At 40.8% G+C, this 21,027-nt stretch overlaps 1 protein-coding gene across 2 annotated transcripts in view; it reads left to right on the top strand.

The window, feature by feature from the left end:
- Nucleotides 1-320: 320 nt before the first annotated feature.
- MGAT4A (alpha-1,3-mannosyl-glycoprotein 4-beta-N-acetylglucosaminyltransferase A) overlaps nucleotides 321-21,027 on the top strand; it is an 85,945-nt gene continuing 65,238 nt past the window's right edge. For both annotated transcript variants that reach the window (XM_015831133.2, XM_015831191.1), the window contains exons 1-2: nucleotides 321-518; nucleotides 18,357-18,659. In XM_015831133.2, coding sequence (XP_015686619.1) covers nucleotides 18,566-18,659 — 94 coding nt within the window. In that variant the 5' untranslated portion in view covers nucleotides 321-518; nucleotides 18,357-18,565. The remainder of the gene's footprint in view (nucleotides 519-18,356; nucleotides 18,660-21,027) is intronic.

Below are 21,027 nucleotides of genomic sequence, written 5' to 3'. Positions count from 1 at the left end.
CGTTTGCTATCGCTGTGGTCTGTTCCCCAAATATGCTTTTGTGTATATACTGGGTGGAATTAAAAGCGAGGGAACAGTACCGTCTTACGTGAGAGTAAGAGCAAGCGAACGCAGCAAAACAACACTTGCAAAACCACTATTTTCCACAACCCCGCACCTCCACCGAAAAGAAAAGAAAGCTCGCGAGACTTGTATATAAGGCCTGGGTTGGGGACTGACATCTTCTTAGACCATCAGTTGCAAAGGACCATTCAAGCAAAGATTGTCAATTGGTGACTTATGCGGCTTGTCTTGGCCAATGGCAGCGCGAGTAAGTGAAGGGAGGCGGGTACTCCCAGCCTAGCCGGGGAGGCTCGTGGTGCCTGAAGTCAACTATTGCCCTGGGAGGGGTTTTTTCTCCTGCACGGCATCCAGAAGGTAGTCTCTCGGGTGACGGCGACGTTAACTGCGAGCGGGGTTTCCGTCGCAACTGCGCACGCTGGAGTCCCGGTGCGGGAGCGGCGATTCTGCGGTCCAAGGTGAGCGTCGTGAAGGAGAGGACGGAGTAGCGCCCCAATGTAGCTGTTTCTACTCCGGGCTGTGGTGGTGATGTGTGTGTGTGTGGGGGGGGGGTTTGCATTCACCTGAGGGAGCGATGCTGGCTACGGAGGCCTTGGAATGACTTGGCGGAGGTTGGAGAGAAGCTTGCAGGGCATCTGCCCCGAATGACAGCCTCGGGTGATGGTTGCAACCGGGGCGGGTGGCAAATATGAGGGACAGAGGGAAAGGGGGGGGGGCTACAGGCCGGGTGGTAGTCCTGGCCGCGGTAGCTTCTTCGGGCTTGCCGTGAGAACGTCCGCGGATCGACTTTGGAGTAAATATACCGCTCACTGTGGCAGTTCGGGTTTTTTCTTCTTCTTTCACGCGTTCGGATAGATACAGGTAGGAAAGAGAAGAGGCGGGAAGTAAGCAGTGGGAGGACGGTCGGAGGTTATGAGGGGGAGCTGCGTGTCTGCTTGCCAGTGAGGGCGCGCGGGAAACTCGCGTGCCGTGGGACTGCTGCTCCTCCGTTGCTGTGCTTCAGAGGAAGGGCGGGCTGGCGCCGAGTCTGCTGTATATCCGACTGTGCGACATGTGGGACTTCCCCTCCAAAAGATGGGTGATAGCGGGGAGATATTTTAGTGGTGTGTAGCCTGGGAAATGGCAGTCTTGTCAGTGGGATGTCACCCCTTCCCCTTTCCACACAAGCAGGTTTAGGAGAGAGTGTTGCTGTGGATCTGTATAAAATCTGTGTAAAATATGGAAAACCGAGGTGGAATTACACTCGCGGCCTCAAGAAAGCGGCTATATTAAGTTCTTGGGTACGGAAACGTGAAGAAATAGGTGTGGTTGAGACAGTCACTTTCTGTAAGTGCAAGAGCAAAACTTCAAATCAGTATAAACAGAGTAAAACCATTTAATGAAAAATACTTGCGAATTATGTAGCCAGGATTTAGATTATTTTTGCTCTGCATTTTCACCTAAAAGTAGCTAAAAGGAGTACCTTAGCTACTTAAGGTATCCATTACTTTGCTTGATAATACACTGTCTGAAAATGTTAGTTGTCCATCTTCCTGATGTTCTTGCAGCTCTGTGCCAAAGCTGCCTATTTATTTGTTGCATTTATATATTTGTTTTTTCAGAGTTATCCTGGGCAATTAGCTCAAAGTTACCCAGTAAATTTTGTAGTTGCCCAGTCCTAATTGACCACACTGGCACTTTTTTATAGTTATGTCTGTATAATAGTTTCTAGTGCCTATATTATATTAACTTTATTTGCAGGAGTATGTAACTTATTAAATTAGACCATAACTTTATTCAGGTATAATTTTAATAATAGTAACAAAGAGGTAGAGAGCAGCATAAATAATATGAATAACAATATGATCTCTTTGTCAAAGGACAGTATTCCTAGGCATATAGTGATATCACAAAAATTTCAAAACTAGGTCAGTTGTATGATATTGTGAAGTGCACAATGTCACTTGCTCTTTTATTCTCCTTTAGATATCATATCTTTTTACTTATATACACACAAAGAGACACACTTTTACATACAGTGCATTCAGAAAGTATTCAGATGCCCTTCACTTTTGTACTCATTGTACTCCATAATGAGTGTAAATTAAATGTAAACAGAATTTTAGAAATGTCTGTACATTTATTAAAAAGAAAAAACTGAAATATCACATTGGCATAAGTGTTCAGAACCTTCACTCAGTACTTTGTTGAAGCACCTTTGGCAGCAGTTACAGGCTCAAGTCTCTTTGGATATGATGTGACCAGCTTTGCACACCCGGATTGGAGGATTTTCTGCCATTCTTCCTTGCAAATTGTCTCAAACTCAGTCAGGTTGGATGGTGACCGTCATGGACAGCCATTTTCAGGTTCCTCCAGAGATGTTCAATAGGGTTCAAGTCAGGGCTCTGGATGGACTCCTGTGTTGTCTTGGCTGTGTGCTTAGGATCGTTGTCATATTGGAAAGTGAACCTTCTGCCCAGTCTGAAGTCCTGAGCATTGTGGAACAGGTTTTCACTGAGGATATCCCTGCACTTTGCTCCATTCAGCTTTCCCTCACCCCTGACCAGTCTCCCAGTTCCTACTGCTGAAAAACACCCCCAGAGCATGATGCTGCTGTCACCATGCTTCACTGTTGGGATGGTATTGGGCAGATGATGAGTGGTGCCTGGTTTCCTCCAGACATAAGGTTTAGAATTGAGGCCAAACAGTTCAATATTGGTTTCATCAGACCAGAAAATTTTGTTCCTCACAGTCTGAGAGTCCTTCAGGTGCTTTTTTGCAAACTTCAAGTGGGCTTTCATGTATTTTTCACTGAGGAGAGTCTTCCATTTAGCCACTCTGTCATAAAGCCCAGATTGGTGGAGGGCTGCAGTGATAGTTGTCCTTCTGGAACCCTGTCCCACCTCTACACAGTATCTCTGGAGCTCAGTCAGAGTGACCATTGGGTTCTTGGTCACCTTTCTGGCTAAGGCCCTTCTGCTCCGATTGCTCAGTTTGACCAGGCAACCAGGTCTTGGAAGAAGTCTGGTTGTGCCAAACTTCTTCCATTTGAGATTTATGGAGGCCACTATGCTCTTAGGAACCTTCAATGCAGCAGAAATTTTATTGTAGCCTTCCCCAGATCTGTGCCTTGCAATAATCCTGTCTCTGAGCTCTGCAGGCAGTTCCTTTGACCTCATGGCTTTTGCTGTGCTACAGTATGCATTGTCAGCTGTGAGGCCTTCTATAGAGAGATGTGTGCCTTTCCAAATCATGTCCAATCAATTTAATTTATCATAGGTCAACTCCAATCAATGTCAGCAACAATCAAGAGAACTGGGAGCACCTGAGCTAAATTTCATATGTTGCAAAGGGTCTGAATACTTATGCCAATGTGATATTTCAATTTTTTCCTTTTAATAAATTTACAGACTTTTCTAAAATTCTGTTTTCACTTTGCCTTTATGGGGTACTGAGTGTAGATTAATGAGAAAAAATGAATTTCAACAACTGTAGATCTGTAGCACAGGCTGCAGCATAACAAAATTGATAAAAGTGAAGGGGGTCTGAATACTTTCTGAATGCACTGTATATAAAATAATTCCTGATGCCTGTATTGTATTAACTTTCTTGTAGAAGTATGCAGTTCATTAAACTATAAATTTATTCCGACATTATATATAACTGACAGACAAACACACCTATGAATAAAGACAAGGTTGTAATATGTTTGAGTGCTATTGGTTTTTAAAAAGACACTTTAAAGACAGTTTTTTAAAAAAAACACCGACTATGTAAATAGACGGAAGCCACCATAATAGGGGTTGTTTGCATTTGAGAACTAATCCAGCACATTCCTTCATGGTAGTTCTAGTAGAGATGTAACACTAAAAGCTCAGTCAGAAGGGTTTGTCTTAGATTAAGAATATTAAACTCAAGCCTCTGTTACATTGTTCTTGTGCTACACTTTCCATTCCACTCCAATGCTACTTTAGATTGCAGTTCTAAACTTTATTTGGACCCTGTTGAATACAATGGCATTACTAAATTATCCTGAATAATTGGATCTTGTTTACATAAAAACACCTGTGCACTATATGTATTTGGAATGTAATATACTTTTAGTCTTTATAATAAGATAAAATAAAATAACCTTTATTGTCATTTTTTTCCTGTGAACCCACTGGCACACATTAAAAAATGAAATTCTGATGCCTGCTTTCAAAAGAAAAGAATATGTTATTTAATAATACTGGTCCAGGTTGTTTTTTTTTTGCAGGAAGTGGGAGAAAAGCTTAAATACATGAAAGACAAACTTCAGCACTATTGACCTTGTAGGAGGACAGTTGTGTTAGTCTATGGTGGTTAAAACACATCAGAATTCTGATAGCACCTTTTCTGAGTAAAAAGTTTTGTTAAAAGGCATACATTACTGAACAAATGGCATTGCAGTTCTTGAAAGCATATGCCTTTTAATAAAATTTAATAATCAGAAAAGATGCTACCAGACTCCTTTGGATGTTTTTCAACACTATTTCCCCCCCCCCAAATTTTATTAAATGTACATTTAAAAACAGAAATGGACATGATTCAACTTCCCTGGCTACAACACTGCTATTAGTATTACCTTATGTTACAGAAAGAAAAACAGAAACTTAAAATACATTCTATAACAGGACAGAGTATAACAAACTGTACATATAACATCTGTAAATTTTTTGGTAAACCATCTTTCAGTCGTCAACGTTGTATTTACCGGTACATATCTTTCAGTTGTGTCCTAATATAGGTGTTAATAAGAAATCCTTACGATATCAATAAGAAATCCTTACGATATCAACTAATCAATTGATAATCATCTGAGCGATCCTCCTTATCTCTAACCAATGGTACAAATTTTTCCAAATTTCATAATACTCTGTTTCAGTTTTATTTTTAATCTCTAGAGTTAACCTGTCCATTTCAGCGCAGGATAAGATTTTATTTATTATTTCTTCTTCAGTGGGGGTTTCCTTTCTTTTCCATTTTTGGGCATATGCCAATCTTGCTGTGGTTAAAATATGCAATAGTAAGTAGAAAGATGCTTTGCTTTATCATTAATAATCCCTAATAAGAAGGTTTCTGGTTTTAAATCATTTTTTTGTAATAGTATTTCTTCCAGCCAATTTTTTATCTGATGCCAAATTTTTTGCGCTTTTGAACATTCCCACCACATGTGATAGTAAGCCCCTGGAAGCCTTCTACATTTCCAGCATGTCGGTGAGGTTTTTTAATCTATTTTTGCTAGCCTTATAGGGGGAAGGTGCCATCTATAAAACATCTTGTATAGATTTTCTTTATATGAGGTGGCTTCTAATAATCTTTTCCTTGTTTTCAGGTCTCCATTCTCGTCTAAGATATCTTATATGTGATGATGTTTTTCAACACTATTAACCCCATTGAGTTAAAATATGTATCTATGGGAAAAAACATATTCCTTGCCCTGTAGTATTACAACCAGCGTTTTAAAACAGATATATTAAAAATAGTGTTTGCTTAACAATTCCCTGCATGCCTGCTGTATGGTCACATTTAATTATATTTGAGGGACAAATAAAATAGCTAGAGAAGTTTAAAAACAAAATAACAAAAACATAACTACTATAAATCTCCTAATTGAACAGTGAGAGTAAAATCTAGTTGGGGAAAAAAACCTGCTCATCTTATGTTTTGCCAAGCATAAGAGTAATAGTTATGCCTCAACCAGTATTAGATTTGCTGTCACTATTGGTCTTATACATTTAATTGTTTAATAATCTTGATAGTTTATTTTCCATGGGGCTGATTTGTATTTTACTTATATTTTATTGTCAGTGTTTGACATACTGAAACTCACACTCTTTGCAGATTATTTATTATTTTCTATTTAAGGATTTTGAAGTACAAAAACAAACAGACAGAGCATCTTAAGTATGAATCATTCTGGCATAAATGATATTACCAGCATTACAATTACATTGGGTTTTTCTGGCTTGTTTTTCCTCATTTTGTTTCCTTTTAGTTCTTTGCTTATTAAAAAAAAAGGCAGTTTTTCAAACCTGTAAATGAAGCTAGAAATGAAATTGGTTGCAGGCACAGCCTGGAGAGTTTTGAAGGAATTGATGGTGGGGGGAGGCGGTTTAGAAAAATGGCTGCTCAAGTGCTGAAAATGACTTGGACCATGGTCTTCTCCATCTGCAAAATCAAAGTGGAACTGCTCCATGGAGGAACTGGGTTCTCCAGAAGACCATCTTGATTTGCTGCCTTGATGGGCGATGGCTCTCAAAATTCTGAGGAGTCCTTGGTGCTCTCTGAGCTTGGTTGTTTTCTTGCAGACTTCTCATTACCCAAACTAGGTACCATCATCAGCACTGATGATGTTACCTAGTTTGGGTAATGAGAAGTCTGTAAGAAAACAACCAAGCTCAGAGAGCACCAAGGACCCCTCTTTTCAACTCTGAGCTACAAATATTTTGCTTTATTGGTTTCCAAATTCTAGGTTCTAATGAGAGTTAAGCTAGTTCTTTTAACTATAAATTCCATTTTTGCCACTTAAATGATTTCTAGACCTTCTGTATTAATGCAGGAATAGTTTTACAAGGCAACAATAATACAGATCTGGGAAAATCACCATAAAATCAATTGTTTTGTGGGGCAAGCTTCCAATAGTGAAAACCTTCTAGTAGAACTTAATTGTACTAAGCCTTATTATTAGGGTTATACTGTTCATTATTGTGATATATTGACTGATTCACCTTAGTGGTGGATAAGTATAAGACTGCAAAGAATCAACCCTAGTTTGTGTGAAATAGCATATTTTCAAAACTGATGATGTTATTTTTACTGCAGTGTCATAAACGGTGATGTTATTAATATATGCTCTTTGGAACCATGTGGCATTTCTTTGCTACTGTTGACAAATTCTATTTTTGTTTAGCAAAAATGGCATGTTTTACTATGCCTGTGTACAGTCACATATGGATGAATTGTGGTTGCCTTAGAACTGCTGAGGAGATTCATAACAGAAAACAGATATTTGAATGAGTAACTGCTAATACACATAGACACAGATTTTATTCATAGAATGTATATCTAGCGTTTTTGTATCTCTTTTTCTCCAAGCTTCTAAAATTAGGCTGTAAGTTATCCTTAGCCTTTTCCTAATCTTTTTTTTGCATTTGGCTGGGTCCTTATGTTTTTTTTTATTATTATTTTTTGTAGGCTACACTAGGCAGGGAACTGGACTAGATGATCTGCAAATTTGATCCTGATTAACTAACTGGCTGAAATGGGATCAAAATGCAATGGGAATGAAATGTTATTCTATTAACTTCAATAGGAGCTAACTTTAATTATTTTTGCATCGAGTCAGTCTAATTTTGTTTTCTGAAATTCTTCTTTCCTTTAGGAATGTTTCCAAACATTCCCTAGCCCTTTTCTATATTAGCACAGGTGTGTGAGCTTTTTTTTTTTTTTTGGTGTTGACCAATGGGCAGATGCCACTGTGATTTTTCCAAAACTGGCCTACCCATGGAATTCTGTATCCTCCCTTTCTACCCTTGCTATATGGAAGACTTTAAAAAGACTTAAGAAGATAGCAAGGACAGTTTCTACTCGCACAACTGATTTCTCATCCACTGAAATAAAAAGCTTTCCTTCTGTTATATGCTCCTGGCTACTTTCCTTCATGACCAGAGGCAAGCTCGCCTGACCAATAACCAGCCAAGACACAGTGAAGGCCTTTTGTTTTGTTTATTGCAATAAGTGGGGAGAGAAGCTATCACAAAGCTTGGTTCTCTCCAAAGTTTCAACCCAAAATATTCCCTTCTTTATACAGCCCTGTCCCGGCCGCCACATCCCTCCTCTTTCCCCATTGGCTGAGGTACTATGAGGTTACACTCTTTCCGACTGCCTACTATATATTTCCTGCTACATACTAAATCATACATCACATGTACAATAATAATAAGAAAGAATAGACATTTAAATAGCTATTTTGAGTTCTGTGGATATTTATGTCCCCCTTTTAGAACAATAGATTCTTTTCTGTTTTTCAATTCAGTATGCCTTTCCTCTTATCTTATTCAGCTTGTTTTCCTGTTTTCAATTCCTTTTCCCACTCTAAGACCCAGCTAATTTTTGCCTACATGTTTCTCTTACGTCCTTTCTTTATGCTATCCTTTCCTGTTTCCCATCTATGATAGTTGCTTCTCCACTCAGTAAATTTTCACTGCAGCAAATTCAATTTTAAATTTCTCTTTCAGTATTAAATTTCTGAAGACCTTTCCTTTACTTCTATCACCTCTCAGCTTTCTGAACCTGCTGTGTGTCTGCTATAAGCGCAACACAAACCATTTGTAATCAGAGAAGCCTGGCTGGATGCTGGGAAATGAAAGTTCATGGCCCTACTCAGTCTTTTCAACTGGTTTAAAAGAAATGAGTGGGTAGGAGAAATTTGATTGGCCGAATGAAGACTCTTCTTCCATATGTAGGAAGTCAGCACCCACCCACCTTCCTAAAGAAGGAAATATTTTGGGGGATATTAAAAAGGCAGAATATTATATTTCCCCAAAGAAATAATAGAAAATCTTAGACAGAATCACCCCACCCCCAAGTCTCTCTATCCAAAGCAGAAACTGGCTTTTAGAAATGCAGATTTGGTGATTCATTCAGGAAGACTGGGTCCAGGAACCTTGGAGCTGATGGAATTAGAAAGTCAAAGACCCCTAAAATCTGCATTCCCCACCCAAAATCTAAAGATATGACCTTTAGGACCCATCACCCTTAGAATACAAAAAGGGGGTTTCTCCAGGTGACGTCGTTGGTCCTAGACCCTGGGACACGAACTCTCCGTGCCCAGGGTCTGAATTTCTGTCGCTGGCGGGCCACCGAGAGGTGAATTCTTTGAGGAAAGGGAGCTGGCGGTAGCCAGCTCCCCGAACTCAAAATAGCCTCTGGAACCGGCAAGAGAAAGGTGGAGAGCTTTGTGTCTGCCGCCATCTTCAGCAGATCATCGGAGACAGGAGTCAGCTGTTTAAGGAAACAAGCAACTGATCCGGGTGAGATGATATCAGTTTTTGATGCAAAGTGGACCCTTAAGAAAATTGCCTGCCTTTAACAATAAGCTGGAAGCCTAAGGGGAGGAGGAGAGGATTTTTTGCTTCTCCCCCCTCCCAAAAAGCGCCGGTTTCAGCGTTTTAAAACTTTTGAAAAGTTTTAACTAAAGCTATATTGAAGGAACCAGCTTGTCTTACCATAGAGGGGAAGAAAGATTTATTACTATCCTATTTGGGGGAAGCCACCTTAATTGCTCTTTTTTTAGAATTTTTTTTGAAGTATTTTTCTGTATTTATTGCTGGAGCTTTCTCTTTTTTTTTACTTTCTCCTTAAGTAATGGTGAGGGAAGAAACAGCGTCCCCTGGTGGTTATTCTTGCAATTTTTTTTCTTTTGTTCTCTTGCTATACTATTTCTTTTTGCTACACTATCTTTGTTGATTCAGCTGTGGTGTTTGGCTCAACGCCCAGACACTTGGCTGACTGCCCAGACATTCCTACCTCGTTTGGAGATTACTAAGAGAGACTGCTCTCTATTTTTTGTTTTTTGTTTTGTCCTTGCTTGGTGTTTGATTCCCTTTTTGGATTGATTTTATTCTCTTTAAAATAAGGGAACCATAGAAGAAATCTTTTATATCTCCATTTGAATTATAAATTAAATACTTTTTCTTCTTTTTTTGCTCTTCCTTTTTATTTGTTACTCTTTTTTGTCAGCCTTGTTGTGTGGATATAAACATATTTTTTTTATTTTTCTTCTTTTTCTATTTCCTTTTTTTTGCCCAGAGATCTGCTATCCCTTTTTATATTTTTTCCTACTTTTTGATATTACTCTTGTTGGATATTTTTATTTTTACTTTTATTTTTTTCTGAGGGTTTTGGATTATATATATATTTATGGTTTTTTTTAATCTCCTCTTCTTTGAGCTTTTTGGTGGAATATAACTGGCCATCAGGCCCTACCCTTGGATTACAGGGAGGTTCATGTTAGATTCAGCAAAAGAGCAGTACGGGATGAGATCCTGAGACTAGTGAGGGACCAACCTCTGAAATACAAAGATAAAGATTTGGTAGTTCTCAAACAGATCCCAAGAAGAATTAGAGAAGCTCGAAGAGAATACCAATTCTTAACGAGGAAATTGATTAGTAAAGGAGTGAACTTCAGATGGTTGGTCCCAGAAGGACTATTAACTTTTTGGGACACAAAAAGATACAGATTGAACACCCCACAACAAGCAGAGGATTTCTTTAATAATCATAGAGACTTCTTGGAGAGAGGTGAGGCGGAACCTAAGAAACCAGAGGAAACGACTGCAGGAACATCGAAACAAACGGAAGAAGAAGCGCCTAAAAAGACTCAACCAGAGGAAGATGTGAGGCCTAAAGATCAGAGACAAATAAGCTCTCCTAGAAAATTGAGATCTCGACACAACTGAAATTATGGAGGAAATTGGAATTCTTTCAATAAATATAAATGGTCTTAACTCCCCATCAAAAAGGAGTAAAATATTTTATAACTACAAAAGCTAAAAATGGATATAATTTGCCTCCAGGAGACACACATCAAGTCACAACATTCTAGAATACTTGAACAATTAAAACTTGGTAAACTTTATTTTTCCTTGACATCACAAAAGAAAAGAGGGATAGCTCTATATATAAAAGAAAAGATGAACCCAAAACAAATTTATGCTGATGAAGAGGGAAGAATACTGATGGTTGAGATTACATGGAATCAAAAACAAATATTGATGGTTGCGATATATGCTCCCAATGAAAAGCAAGATCAATTCTTTAAGCAATTATACGATAAACATGTGGACTTAAATTACCATAGCTTGTGTATAGTTGGAGACAATGCAATTGTTGATCCAGTACGGGACTATAAAAGTTATAAACGGGAAAAAAGGAAGTAATATCTTACCTAAATCCTTTCTAAGAATGAAAGATGAACTTTGTATACAGGACATTTGGAGAGAGATGTACCCGGAAAAAGCACAATATACCTTTTATTCTAATAGACATAAATTGTGGTCAAGAATTGACATGATATGGACTTCTTTGGACTTAAAGGCCGTGATACAAGAAATTGAAATAGAATCTAACATTTGGGCAGACCATAATTCAATGAAAATGACTTGGAAAGGACTTAAAAAAAGACCGAGATGGTCCTTGAATAAATCAATATTGAAAAAAAAGGTGTTTTTACAATTCGCAACAAAAGAAGTGGAATTCTTTTTTAAAGTCAATAAAAAAGAAGAAACCTCTATTCAAATTGTATGGGACATGGCAAAAGCATATTTTAGAGGTTTGGCTATAACTTATCTTGCTAAAAAGAAGAAGGAAAAGAAACTTGCTCAACATAGATTGAAAGAACAACTTAGTATGTTGGAAACTGAATTATAATCAGACCCTCAAAAGAAAAAGTTGAAAATATAAATGGAACTATTAAAACATAAGTTAAACTTACTTGAGATAAATACAATGGCACAACAGATTAAAAGGTTTAAATAGAATTTTTTTGAAAATGCCAACAAACCTGGGAGATGGCTGGCATATAGATTAAAAAAAGAAAGAGAAAAAAGATTAATAAATAAGCTTCGGGACACAGACGGTGAACTATATTGTCACAATGACTTAATGAAAAAAATTACGAAGGAGTATTATGAGACACTTTATAAGGCGGAGACGGTTTCTAAAGATGTAATTCAGGCTTATTTAAAAGAAGCAAATCTCCCAAAGGTTCCTGAGAATATCGTCAGAGGTTAAACGATAATGTTTCAATGATGGAGATTACAGAGGCAATAAAAAAGCAAAAGAAAGATAAAACACCAGGACCTGATGGTCTTCCTGCTGAATTCTATGTAGCGTTACAAGATACTATAACTCCAACTTTGAAAGACTTATGTAATGAAGTTTTTACACAGACAAAAATACCGGATTCATGGACCGAAGTTAATATTACTTTGATACCTAAAGAAGAGACTGATCATACATTAATTAAAAATTACAGACCAATATCGCTATTAAATGTGGATTACAAAATCTTTGCTGCAATAATGGCAGAAAGAATGAAAAACTTTTTGAATGAATTTATACACCCAGACCAAAATGGTTTCCTACCAAAAAGACAGATAAAGAACAACTTGAGGATTATTTTAAACGTCTTGGAATACTATGAAATCCATCCAGGGAACCAGATGGCACTTATATTCCTTGATGCACAAAAAGCCTTTGATAACTTAAATTGCCAATTTATGTTTCAACAACTTCAAGAAATGGACTTTGGTGAAAATTTTAACAAAGCAATTCAAGCAATTTATAAGAAACAAACAGCAAGAATACTTCTAAATGGAGATTATACAGATGGATTTGAGATTTAAAAAGGCACTAGACAGAGATGCCCGTTGTTGCCTCTGTTGTTTATTCTTACATTAGAGGTTCTGGCAAGAAATATCAGACAAGATACAGAAATTAAAGGCCTGGAGATTAAAGACCAGAAATATAAACTACAGGCTTTTGCGGATGACTTGGTTTTCATTTTAGAGGAGCCATTGCAAACAGCTGATAAACTCTTACAGAAAATTGAGAAATTTGGAGAAGTGGCTGGTCTAAAAATAAATAGGGAAAAGACTAAAGTAATAACAAAAAAATTAACAGACAAACAGAAAATTTAACTTTCTAAAATGACAAATCTTCAAATAGTTAAAAAAGTTAAATATCTGGGTATTTATTTAACTGTGAAATATACTACACTAAAAGAAGATAACTATGAGAGATTAATGAAACAAATAAAAATAGACTTGGAAAGATGGGAAAATCTTCAATTATCACTTCTAGGAAGAATAGCGATGGTTAAGATGAACATTTTACCAAAGCTAATTTTCCTATTTCAAACAGTGCCTATTAAACTTACTAAGAATTTGTTTGATTATTTAAATGCAATGATTTTAAGATTTATATGGCAAAAAAAGAAAGCGAGAATTAAATGTAAATTGTTACAAGAATCTAAGGATAGAGGGGGCTTTGGACTTCCAGATTGGAGACTTTACTATCAAGCGGCTATTTTGCTTTGGCTTAAAGAATGGATTGTATTGAGAAATAAATGATTGCTTTATTTAGAGGGACACGACCTTCAGTTAGGTTGGCATGCCTTTATATGGTACGAGAAATCTAAAGCACATAAGTACTTCCAAAATCACGTGATAAGAAACGTACTACTTTCAGAATGGGAGAAAATCAGACATAAAATATATCTGAAAATACCTGAGTGGCTTTCAACAATGGAAGCATTTGCTTATCCAAATCTGATTAGCTATGACAAACTGGTTAGTTCACGGGCCGGCAACCTGCGGCTCCGGAGCCGCATGTGGCTCTTTGAGCCATCTCTTGCGGCTCCGGAGCCTCCTCCTCCCCCCTTCCTCCTGCTGCCCCCCCAGGCCTCAGTCCCAGCTGGGGGGACGGCGGCGGCAGGGGCATCGCTTCCTGGGCCGTCCCTGGGCCGCCAAGCCAGCCACGTGTCTGCCCGGTCCGGGCGGCAGTCCCGGCTGGGGCGGCGGCGGCATCGCTCCCTGGGCCGTCCCCGGGGCACCGAGCTGGCTATGCGTCTCCCCAGGCCGGGCCGGGCGGCAGTCCCGGCTGGGGTGGTGGCAGGGGGGCATTGTTTCCTGGGCCGTCCCCAGGCAGCCGAGCCAGCCACGCATCTCCGCGGGCTGGGCTGAGCAGCAGTCCCGGCTGGGGTGGCGGCAGCAGTGGCATTGCTTCCTGGGCCATCCCCAGGTCGCCAAGCCAGCCACGTGTCTCCCCAGGCCAGGCTGGGGACATCGCTTCCTGGGCCGTCCCCAGGGCAGCCGACGGCCACGCGTCTCCGTGGGCCGGGCTGGGCAGCAGTCCCGGCTGAGGTGGCGGCGGCAGGGGCATCGCTCCCTGGGCCGTCCCTGGGCCGCTGAGCCGGCTACGCGTCTCCCCAGGCCAGGCTGGGTGGCAGGGGGCATCGCTTCCTGCACCATCCCCGGGCCATTCCCTGGGTAGCCGAGCTCACCACGCATCTCCCTGGGCCGGTCCATGGTGTCCCGGGCACCTTTCAGTGCCTTCAACTGCCTTCTGCCCCCCTCCCCTCCCTGCCTCTTCGGCTCCGTCTGCCTTTCGTTCTCTCTCTCGCTCCTCATCTGGAGAGAGAGAGGGGGGACAGAGGAAAGAGAGAGAGAGGGCGATTTGTTCTGGCAAAGAACCAGTGAGGGACAAGGCGAGGTAAGTCAAAAGACGTGGCACTCTCGTGCTAGCATCTCCCCAACCCTTGTTATCCCTGCCGCAGACTCGGCTCATCCACCCTCACTCTCTACAGACGAGGCTGCTCGCTTCAAATGTTTGGCTACCGAAGCCTGGGAGCCAGGCAGGCGGGCAAGTCTCAACCGCAGCATTTTCTTGCTGTTCTTGTTTTGCACGCGCGCGGTGCTGGCTGGGAACAGAGCCAAGCAAGCTCTGTGGTTGGAAGTCCCTGCAGCTTGGGAGCCAGGATCTTCCTCCTCTCAGTCCCAAATCCCAAGCAGGATTCACAACATTGGGATTGGAAGTGAGCTGCGAGGAGATGGTCTGTCTCTCTTCCTCCCCTCCTCCCTTCTGCGCCGGCAACTGAGGCTCCCTGCTGGGCGCAGTCAGCCTGAAACGGAGAAAGGGAGAAGAAAGAGGAAAGAGAAAAAGGGAGGGAGGGAGGGAGAGGAAAGAAAGAGAGGAAAGGGAGAAAAGAAAGAGGGAGAGGAAAGAAAGGGAGAGGAAAGAGAAAGAGAGAAGAGAAAGAGAGAGGGGGAAGCGCAAGTGCTCCCCCCCCCTCTCTCTCTCTCTCTCTCTCTCACACACACACACACACACACACACACACTGAGTGGGGGAAGAAGACTGGCAGACCAAGGGCAGAAAGGGAGAGGGAGGGGGAGAAGGAGGGAGGGGGAGAAGGAGGGAGGGACAAAGAAAGAGAGAGAGAGAGAGACCCTTTTGACATCTAAAATGAAGATAACACTGCAAATATCCTTTATATATATAATAAAGGTAAAAAAAGGATATATGCAGTGTTATCTTCATTTTAGATATCCAAAGGGTTTTGCGGCTCCCTGTGTTTTGTTTTCGGTGGGAAACGAGTCCAAGTGGCTCTTTGAGTGTTTTGGGTTGCCTACCCCTGGGTTAGTTATAAAGACATTTTGGACAAAGAGGGAAAACTTAAGGACAGGCAAACTTTACAACTACAAGGTATTGACTTGACATGGTGGTCCTACAGTATTTGCAAATTCAAACAAGATACGAGAAAGATATAAAATCGACGGTTTTTATAAAGAACAAACCCATTAGATAAAATTCTGTTAAAAACAGATGAGAATTTGATTAGAAAACTCTATAAATTTCTTTTAAACTGGAAGATGGAAGAAGAACAAGTGAAAGAAACAATGATAGTATGGACAAAGAACTTTGGACATTCTATAGATTTGGAAGACTGGCAAAAACTTTGGGATAAAAATATTAATCTTACAAAAGTGGTAGCATATAAAGAAAACTTATATAAGATGTTTTATAGATGGCATATGATACCAGTTCGTTTAGCGAAAATGTTTAAAAATGTTTCGGATATTTGCTGGAAATGTAAACAACAGCCAGGCACTTATTACCATGCCTGGTGGATATGCCCTATCGCTAAGAAATATTGGTCTAAGATCCATAGATGGTTGGAAAAGATGATGAAACTACAGATAGAATTTAAACCGGAATTGTTTTTGTTAGGAATATTAAGACCTAATTATGGTAAAGAGAATGACTATTTGATATTGCATGTTTTAACAGCTGCAAGGATAGTATTTGCCCAGTTTTGGAAAAATGAGAATTTACCATCTGACCAGATTATAATTACTAAAATTTTAGAGTGTGCAGAAATGGATAGAGTAACATTAGAAATGAAAGAAAAAGATGATTCAATTTATTTTAGAACTTGGGAATTTTTTTTATCAATGGTTAGAGACACGTTAGAACTTGAAGGATTCAATATTTTAGAATAGATGACTGATTTTTAACCGAGTTCTAACTAACATTTTGATGATATGATTATTTTTCTTGATTTATTGATTTTCATTTGTTACTTTTGATTGTTAGGATTTTTTGAGATTTTATTAGTAGTGTTTATTTAATAGATCAACGTATTTGTTTACTAATTGTTTTTAATATGTTATAGTCTAAGCTTCGGTAAAAATGGTTGAATATGATTTACTCATTATTATGATCCAAACGGTAGCTTGTTTGTTGAAATATGTGATTGTACCTATCCCTATTTTACCCTAAATCCTTCATTCCCCTCCCCTTCCCCTTTCCTCCCACCCCCTCCCTTTACCATACCTGTATTGTTCCTATTTTTCCTTATCTATATAAACTTAACAAAATTTTGTTAAAAAAAAAAGAATACAAAAAGGGCACACTAAAGCTCAAGTCAAAGTTCATTACACAGGAACAGAAACAACCTCAAACAGGAACAAATCCAAACACAACCCCCCCAAATATAAAAACCCACCCACTCCCAGCTCCATTTTGTCAGCCACCCTAGAAACATGCTGCTGTCACTGAATTTTTTGGCAACTAAATAAACTGAACCTTCTTTCCTAAGCAATCTCCATTTTGTTTATTCTTGGCTTGGACTCGACCCTGATGAAGATTTTTCTTTCAACACATATCAGCATATGGCAATCTGACTTCATGAATGATAGAAATGAAATTGAGAGCTTGCAACGCTGGTGAAAAAGCTTAAACTGATTGGATCACACCTATAGAAGGACTGTCCTCTGGGAAGGAATGGAAACTACCTGAGTTTTTCAAGGATTCTTCAAATGAATCATTTACTTGGGATAGGGGGTAGAGAATGTCCCCCCCAAAAATACAGAATAGTGTAATATAGGAGCCTTCAGCAATAGGTGGAGAACAGTGTCATGAGGAAGGCATGCACATTTGTGTTTACTAAAGCACTCCATTACCACTTTAATGCACTGGGACAGAAAAGATGTTAGTTGTTTTACCTGTACTGGACTCTCATGTTCATTTTATTTTTTTAATGTTTTTCATGACTGTTTCCCCATAACCTTATTTAAAACTGAAATTATTAATTTATTAGGTCTCAACATTGTATTTACATAACAAGCTTTGTTCTGAATATCTGACAAAATGCTAAAGCATCACAGTCATACTTAAATGAATGCTTAAACAATGACTTAGACTGCAAAAGTGTGAATGTTTACAAAATAATGAAATTCACAGATTTAGATACTATCTCTTTCTGAGTAAAATGCAAGTGTTCAAAGTGTTTTATTTACTTTGCTATATTAAAATATAAAACTTACAATTTAGAAATAATTCAGACCCTTAGAAAAAGGGGGGAAAGGCAGTCTTGAGGATAAGAGAAAATACTATGTTTGAGGATATCCAAGTGAGGCTAAGATTAGATCGTGGGGCATACGTTCTGGGGAGATTCCCCAATTAAGTGTTCCTGCAGCTGTTCTGTTGATGCCCTTGCTATTCATTGCATATATTAAAAAAACCAAACCAACCTTTAAAAAAATCTTGTCAGTAAGCTGGTCCAATCAGATGTTGCCTCTGGTTCCTTTTATCACACTAGTGCTCTCACTGGCTTTATGTTCAGAGGCAGCATCTGATTGGGTCAGCTTGCTATTAGCATAACAAAAGAGGGGTTTTTTGTTAACTGCATGATACACAGTTGCACCTTAACAGGCAAGCTAGTATAGTTCTTGCCATAGCAGACATGTTCTCTTGATCACTACTGTATTATTTCCATGCCTGCTGTGGCAAGAACTATACTAGCTTGCCTGTTAAGGTGCAACTGTGCATCATGCAATTAACAAAAAAACCCCTCTTTTGTTATGCTAATAGCAAGCTGGCCCAATCAGATGCTGCCTCTGAACATAAAGCCATTGAGAGCACTAGTGTGGTAAAAGGGACTGAGACTCAATGCCCTCGGTCTCCATGATCATTTGAGGCAATATCTGAAGCATTGTGTGAGGAGAAGACTATAGTGAGGATTATCACTTTAATGGATACTACTGGCACTTATTTTGGGCCTGGCAACATATATTGATATGAGCAATTGAGTAAATTTTTGGCAGGACCAAGAATCTGAATAGGTGATTATTCAGAGTTTTGTCTCTTAAAAGTAATATACTGCATTTGATTTACTGTTGATATCTCATGTATGGTCTCATTCTGAAATTACTATTGTTTGTTCACAGAACATAACAGATTAAAGAATGACAACTCCATTCTACAACAACAAAACCTTCAGTAATACAATGTCTTTACCAGCTTTACAATGATTAGGAATGACTGTGTAACTGTCTACTACTGGCTAAACAGCATTCATTGGAATATTTGGTCTTAAAGGCACAAAATTTGAATGTGGAACCTTGGTCAAATCTAAACAGTGTGATGTTGAAATGAGATGAGGCTCCGAAATGGAACTGTGGCCACTGCATTGATTTTCATCACATCTTTTCTCAGTTTATCATGGTATACAGCATGGCAGAATGGAAAAGGTAAGTCATATCTTTTATGAAAAGAGAGGGGAAAAAGGAAAACCAATATAAATACATTTGAGAAGTTCCTCTTAGAGATTTAGACTACAAGAAGCAGTATAATGACATTTTTTTCAGAGAACAGGGCTACTTAAAGTTCAAGATTAGCAGAAAACACAGTAAAGATACAGTGCTTGTTTGCATCTAAAAAAAATAAACCTAAAATTTAAATTTAGAAAGAAATAGTCTTGCAGATCCATAGCTTAGAGCCGTGGTGGTGAACCTATGGCACATGTGCCACAGGCGCCACGCGGACCATCCCAGAGGGAGGCAGGGCCAGGCTGCTCCCCTCCGCCTCTCCATGTGTACCTGCTCTCTCGCTCTCTTTCTCTCTGCGCTGGGAGTAAGGGAGAAGCTGCAACAGCTGGGTGGAAACGGCAGTGACAGCAGGGCGATCTGTGCGACGGGTGGGGGGGAAAGGCGGCAGCAGTCCGCGTGGCAGGTGGGGGGAAACGGCAGTGACGGCAGGGCGATCTGTGCGGCAGATGGGGGAAAAGGCGGCAACGGCAGGGCAATCCGCATGGCGGGTGGGGGGGAAACCTGCCCCACTTGTTTCACGGCCGCTTTTGGCCAAGCCGCATTGCAGCAGCATTGGGTGCAATACGCAAGGCGGCAAACAGCCACGTCGCACTGAAACCGGCCGTTTGTCACCTCCTGCCCAGTGCCGTTGCCATGAGGCCACAGAACCAGTTGGGCAGCAGTAAGAAACCGGTATACCAGTTCCTTACCTCCGCCTGGCTTGTTCCGCGGCCTCATGGCAGTCGCATTGGGCGCGATGCGCGAGTCGGCAAACAGCCATGTCACGCCAAAACCGAGGGGCCGGCAGGCTGTGGCTGCTGATGGACACAGTTGGCTCCCATGTACCCGCTGTGTGCAGGGGGCCAATGGTGTCAGGCAGCAGTCGCCCCAGCTCTTGCCTTGCCCTGCAGCAATGGCACCCCTGCCCTGCCCCCCCTGCCTTGCCTCGTCTCACCCCGCAGGATGAGCCTCCTGCCCACCATCCCACCCGCCAGAGACCCCCTGGATCTCCCCCAATCCTGCCTGGCCCCACAGCTGTCCCTCCCCACGATCAACATTGAGGTGGCCATGCCCATCCAGTCTGCTGTGACCACTGCAGCCACGCCCACCCAATGTTCCATGCCCATCCGGCACCCGACGATACATAAGTGGGTTTTGGGTTGCAATTTGGGCACTCGGTCTCTAAAAGGTTCGCCATCACTGGCTTAGAGTTTTCTTTAGACATATAGCAATAACGCTTAGATTTATATACTACTTCATAGTGCTTTACAGCAGGCCTTTTCAACCAGTGGTACGGGTACCACCTGTGGTACATTGGCACCTGGTAGGTGGTACGTGACCATCCTAGAAAAGTAGTGGGGGAGGGGAATGAGCTGAACCGGTGGCAGCACCGCACAAGCCTGAGTGAGAGATGGCTGGAGCTGCAGGGCTGTCAGGGCTCAGCGGAAGCGCCAGGATCAGCGCCGGGCTCCAGCTGGAGCCCGGCGCTGATCCTGGTGCTTCTGCTGAGCCTAGAAGAAGCACCAATCAGCTGGAATGTTGCAGCATCTCCAGGGTCTTGTGATTTACATTCAGATGCTTGGCAACTGATTCATATTTATGACGGTCACAGTGTCCAGAGTCATGTGAAGTGACCAAAACCTGCTGCAATCACACAGCAGACGGGGGGAATAAAAACCAACCCCCCCACCTCACCCCCGCTGCCAATCCTCAACAGAAATGCTCACAACAATGAAAATCTCGGACAGGAGGAAGAGCGCCGCCGGGTGGGCAGCCAGGTGTCTTGCTCGGCTGTGGCTTGGGGGGGCACTTTTTCAGTGCCATTGTAACTTTGAACATTGTAAGCGAACTGTTGTAAGTTGAGGACTACCTGTACTTTTATCACTTTTTTCCTTTTTTTTTTTTTTTTTTTTTTGATACCTTGCTAGGCAACTGGTGGTACTCGGATATTCCCATATCCTAAAAGTGGTACAATGGGTGAAAAGGTTGAAAAGCCCTGCTTTACAGCACTCTCTGAGCAGTTTACAATGATATAATTTTGTCCCCAACACTTTACCAACCTCAGAAGGATGGAAGGCTGAGTCAACCATGACTGAGTCAGGATTGAACTCCTGGTTGTGGACAGAGTTAGTCTGTAATACTGCGTTCTAACCACTGCTCCACATGGCTCCAATCATTGTTTGGCAAAAAAAGGCAAAAGACTATATAAAATTGTAGGGAAGTATTACTATATGAATTATGCTCAAGACGTTCTGATAAGCATATACTGTATGGAAATATACCAATTACTGTTTTAGCTCTTATTCTACAC

This window comes from Protobothrops mucrosquamatus, unplaced genomic scaffold (genome assembly GCF_001527695.2).
Source record: "Protobothrops mucrosquamatus isolate PMUCROS unplaced genomic scaffold, P.Mucros_1.0 scaffold_19, whole genome shotgun sequence".
Lineage (NCBI taxonomy): Eukaryota > Metazoa > Chordata > Lepidosauria > Squamata > Viperidae > Protobothrops > Protobothrops mucrosquamatus.
The sequence above is the reverse complement of the archived record's forward strand: the minus strand, read 5'-3'. Positions and strand labels throughout refer to the sequence as shown.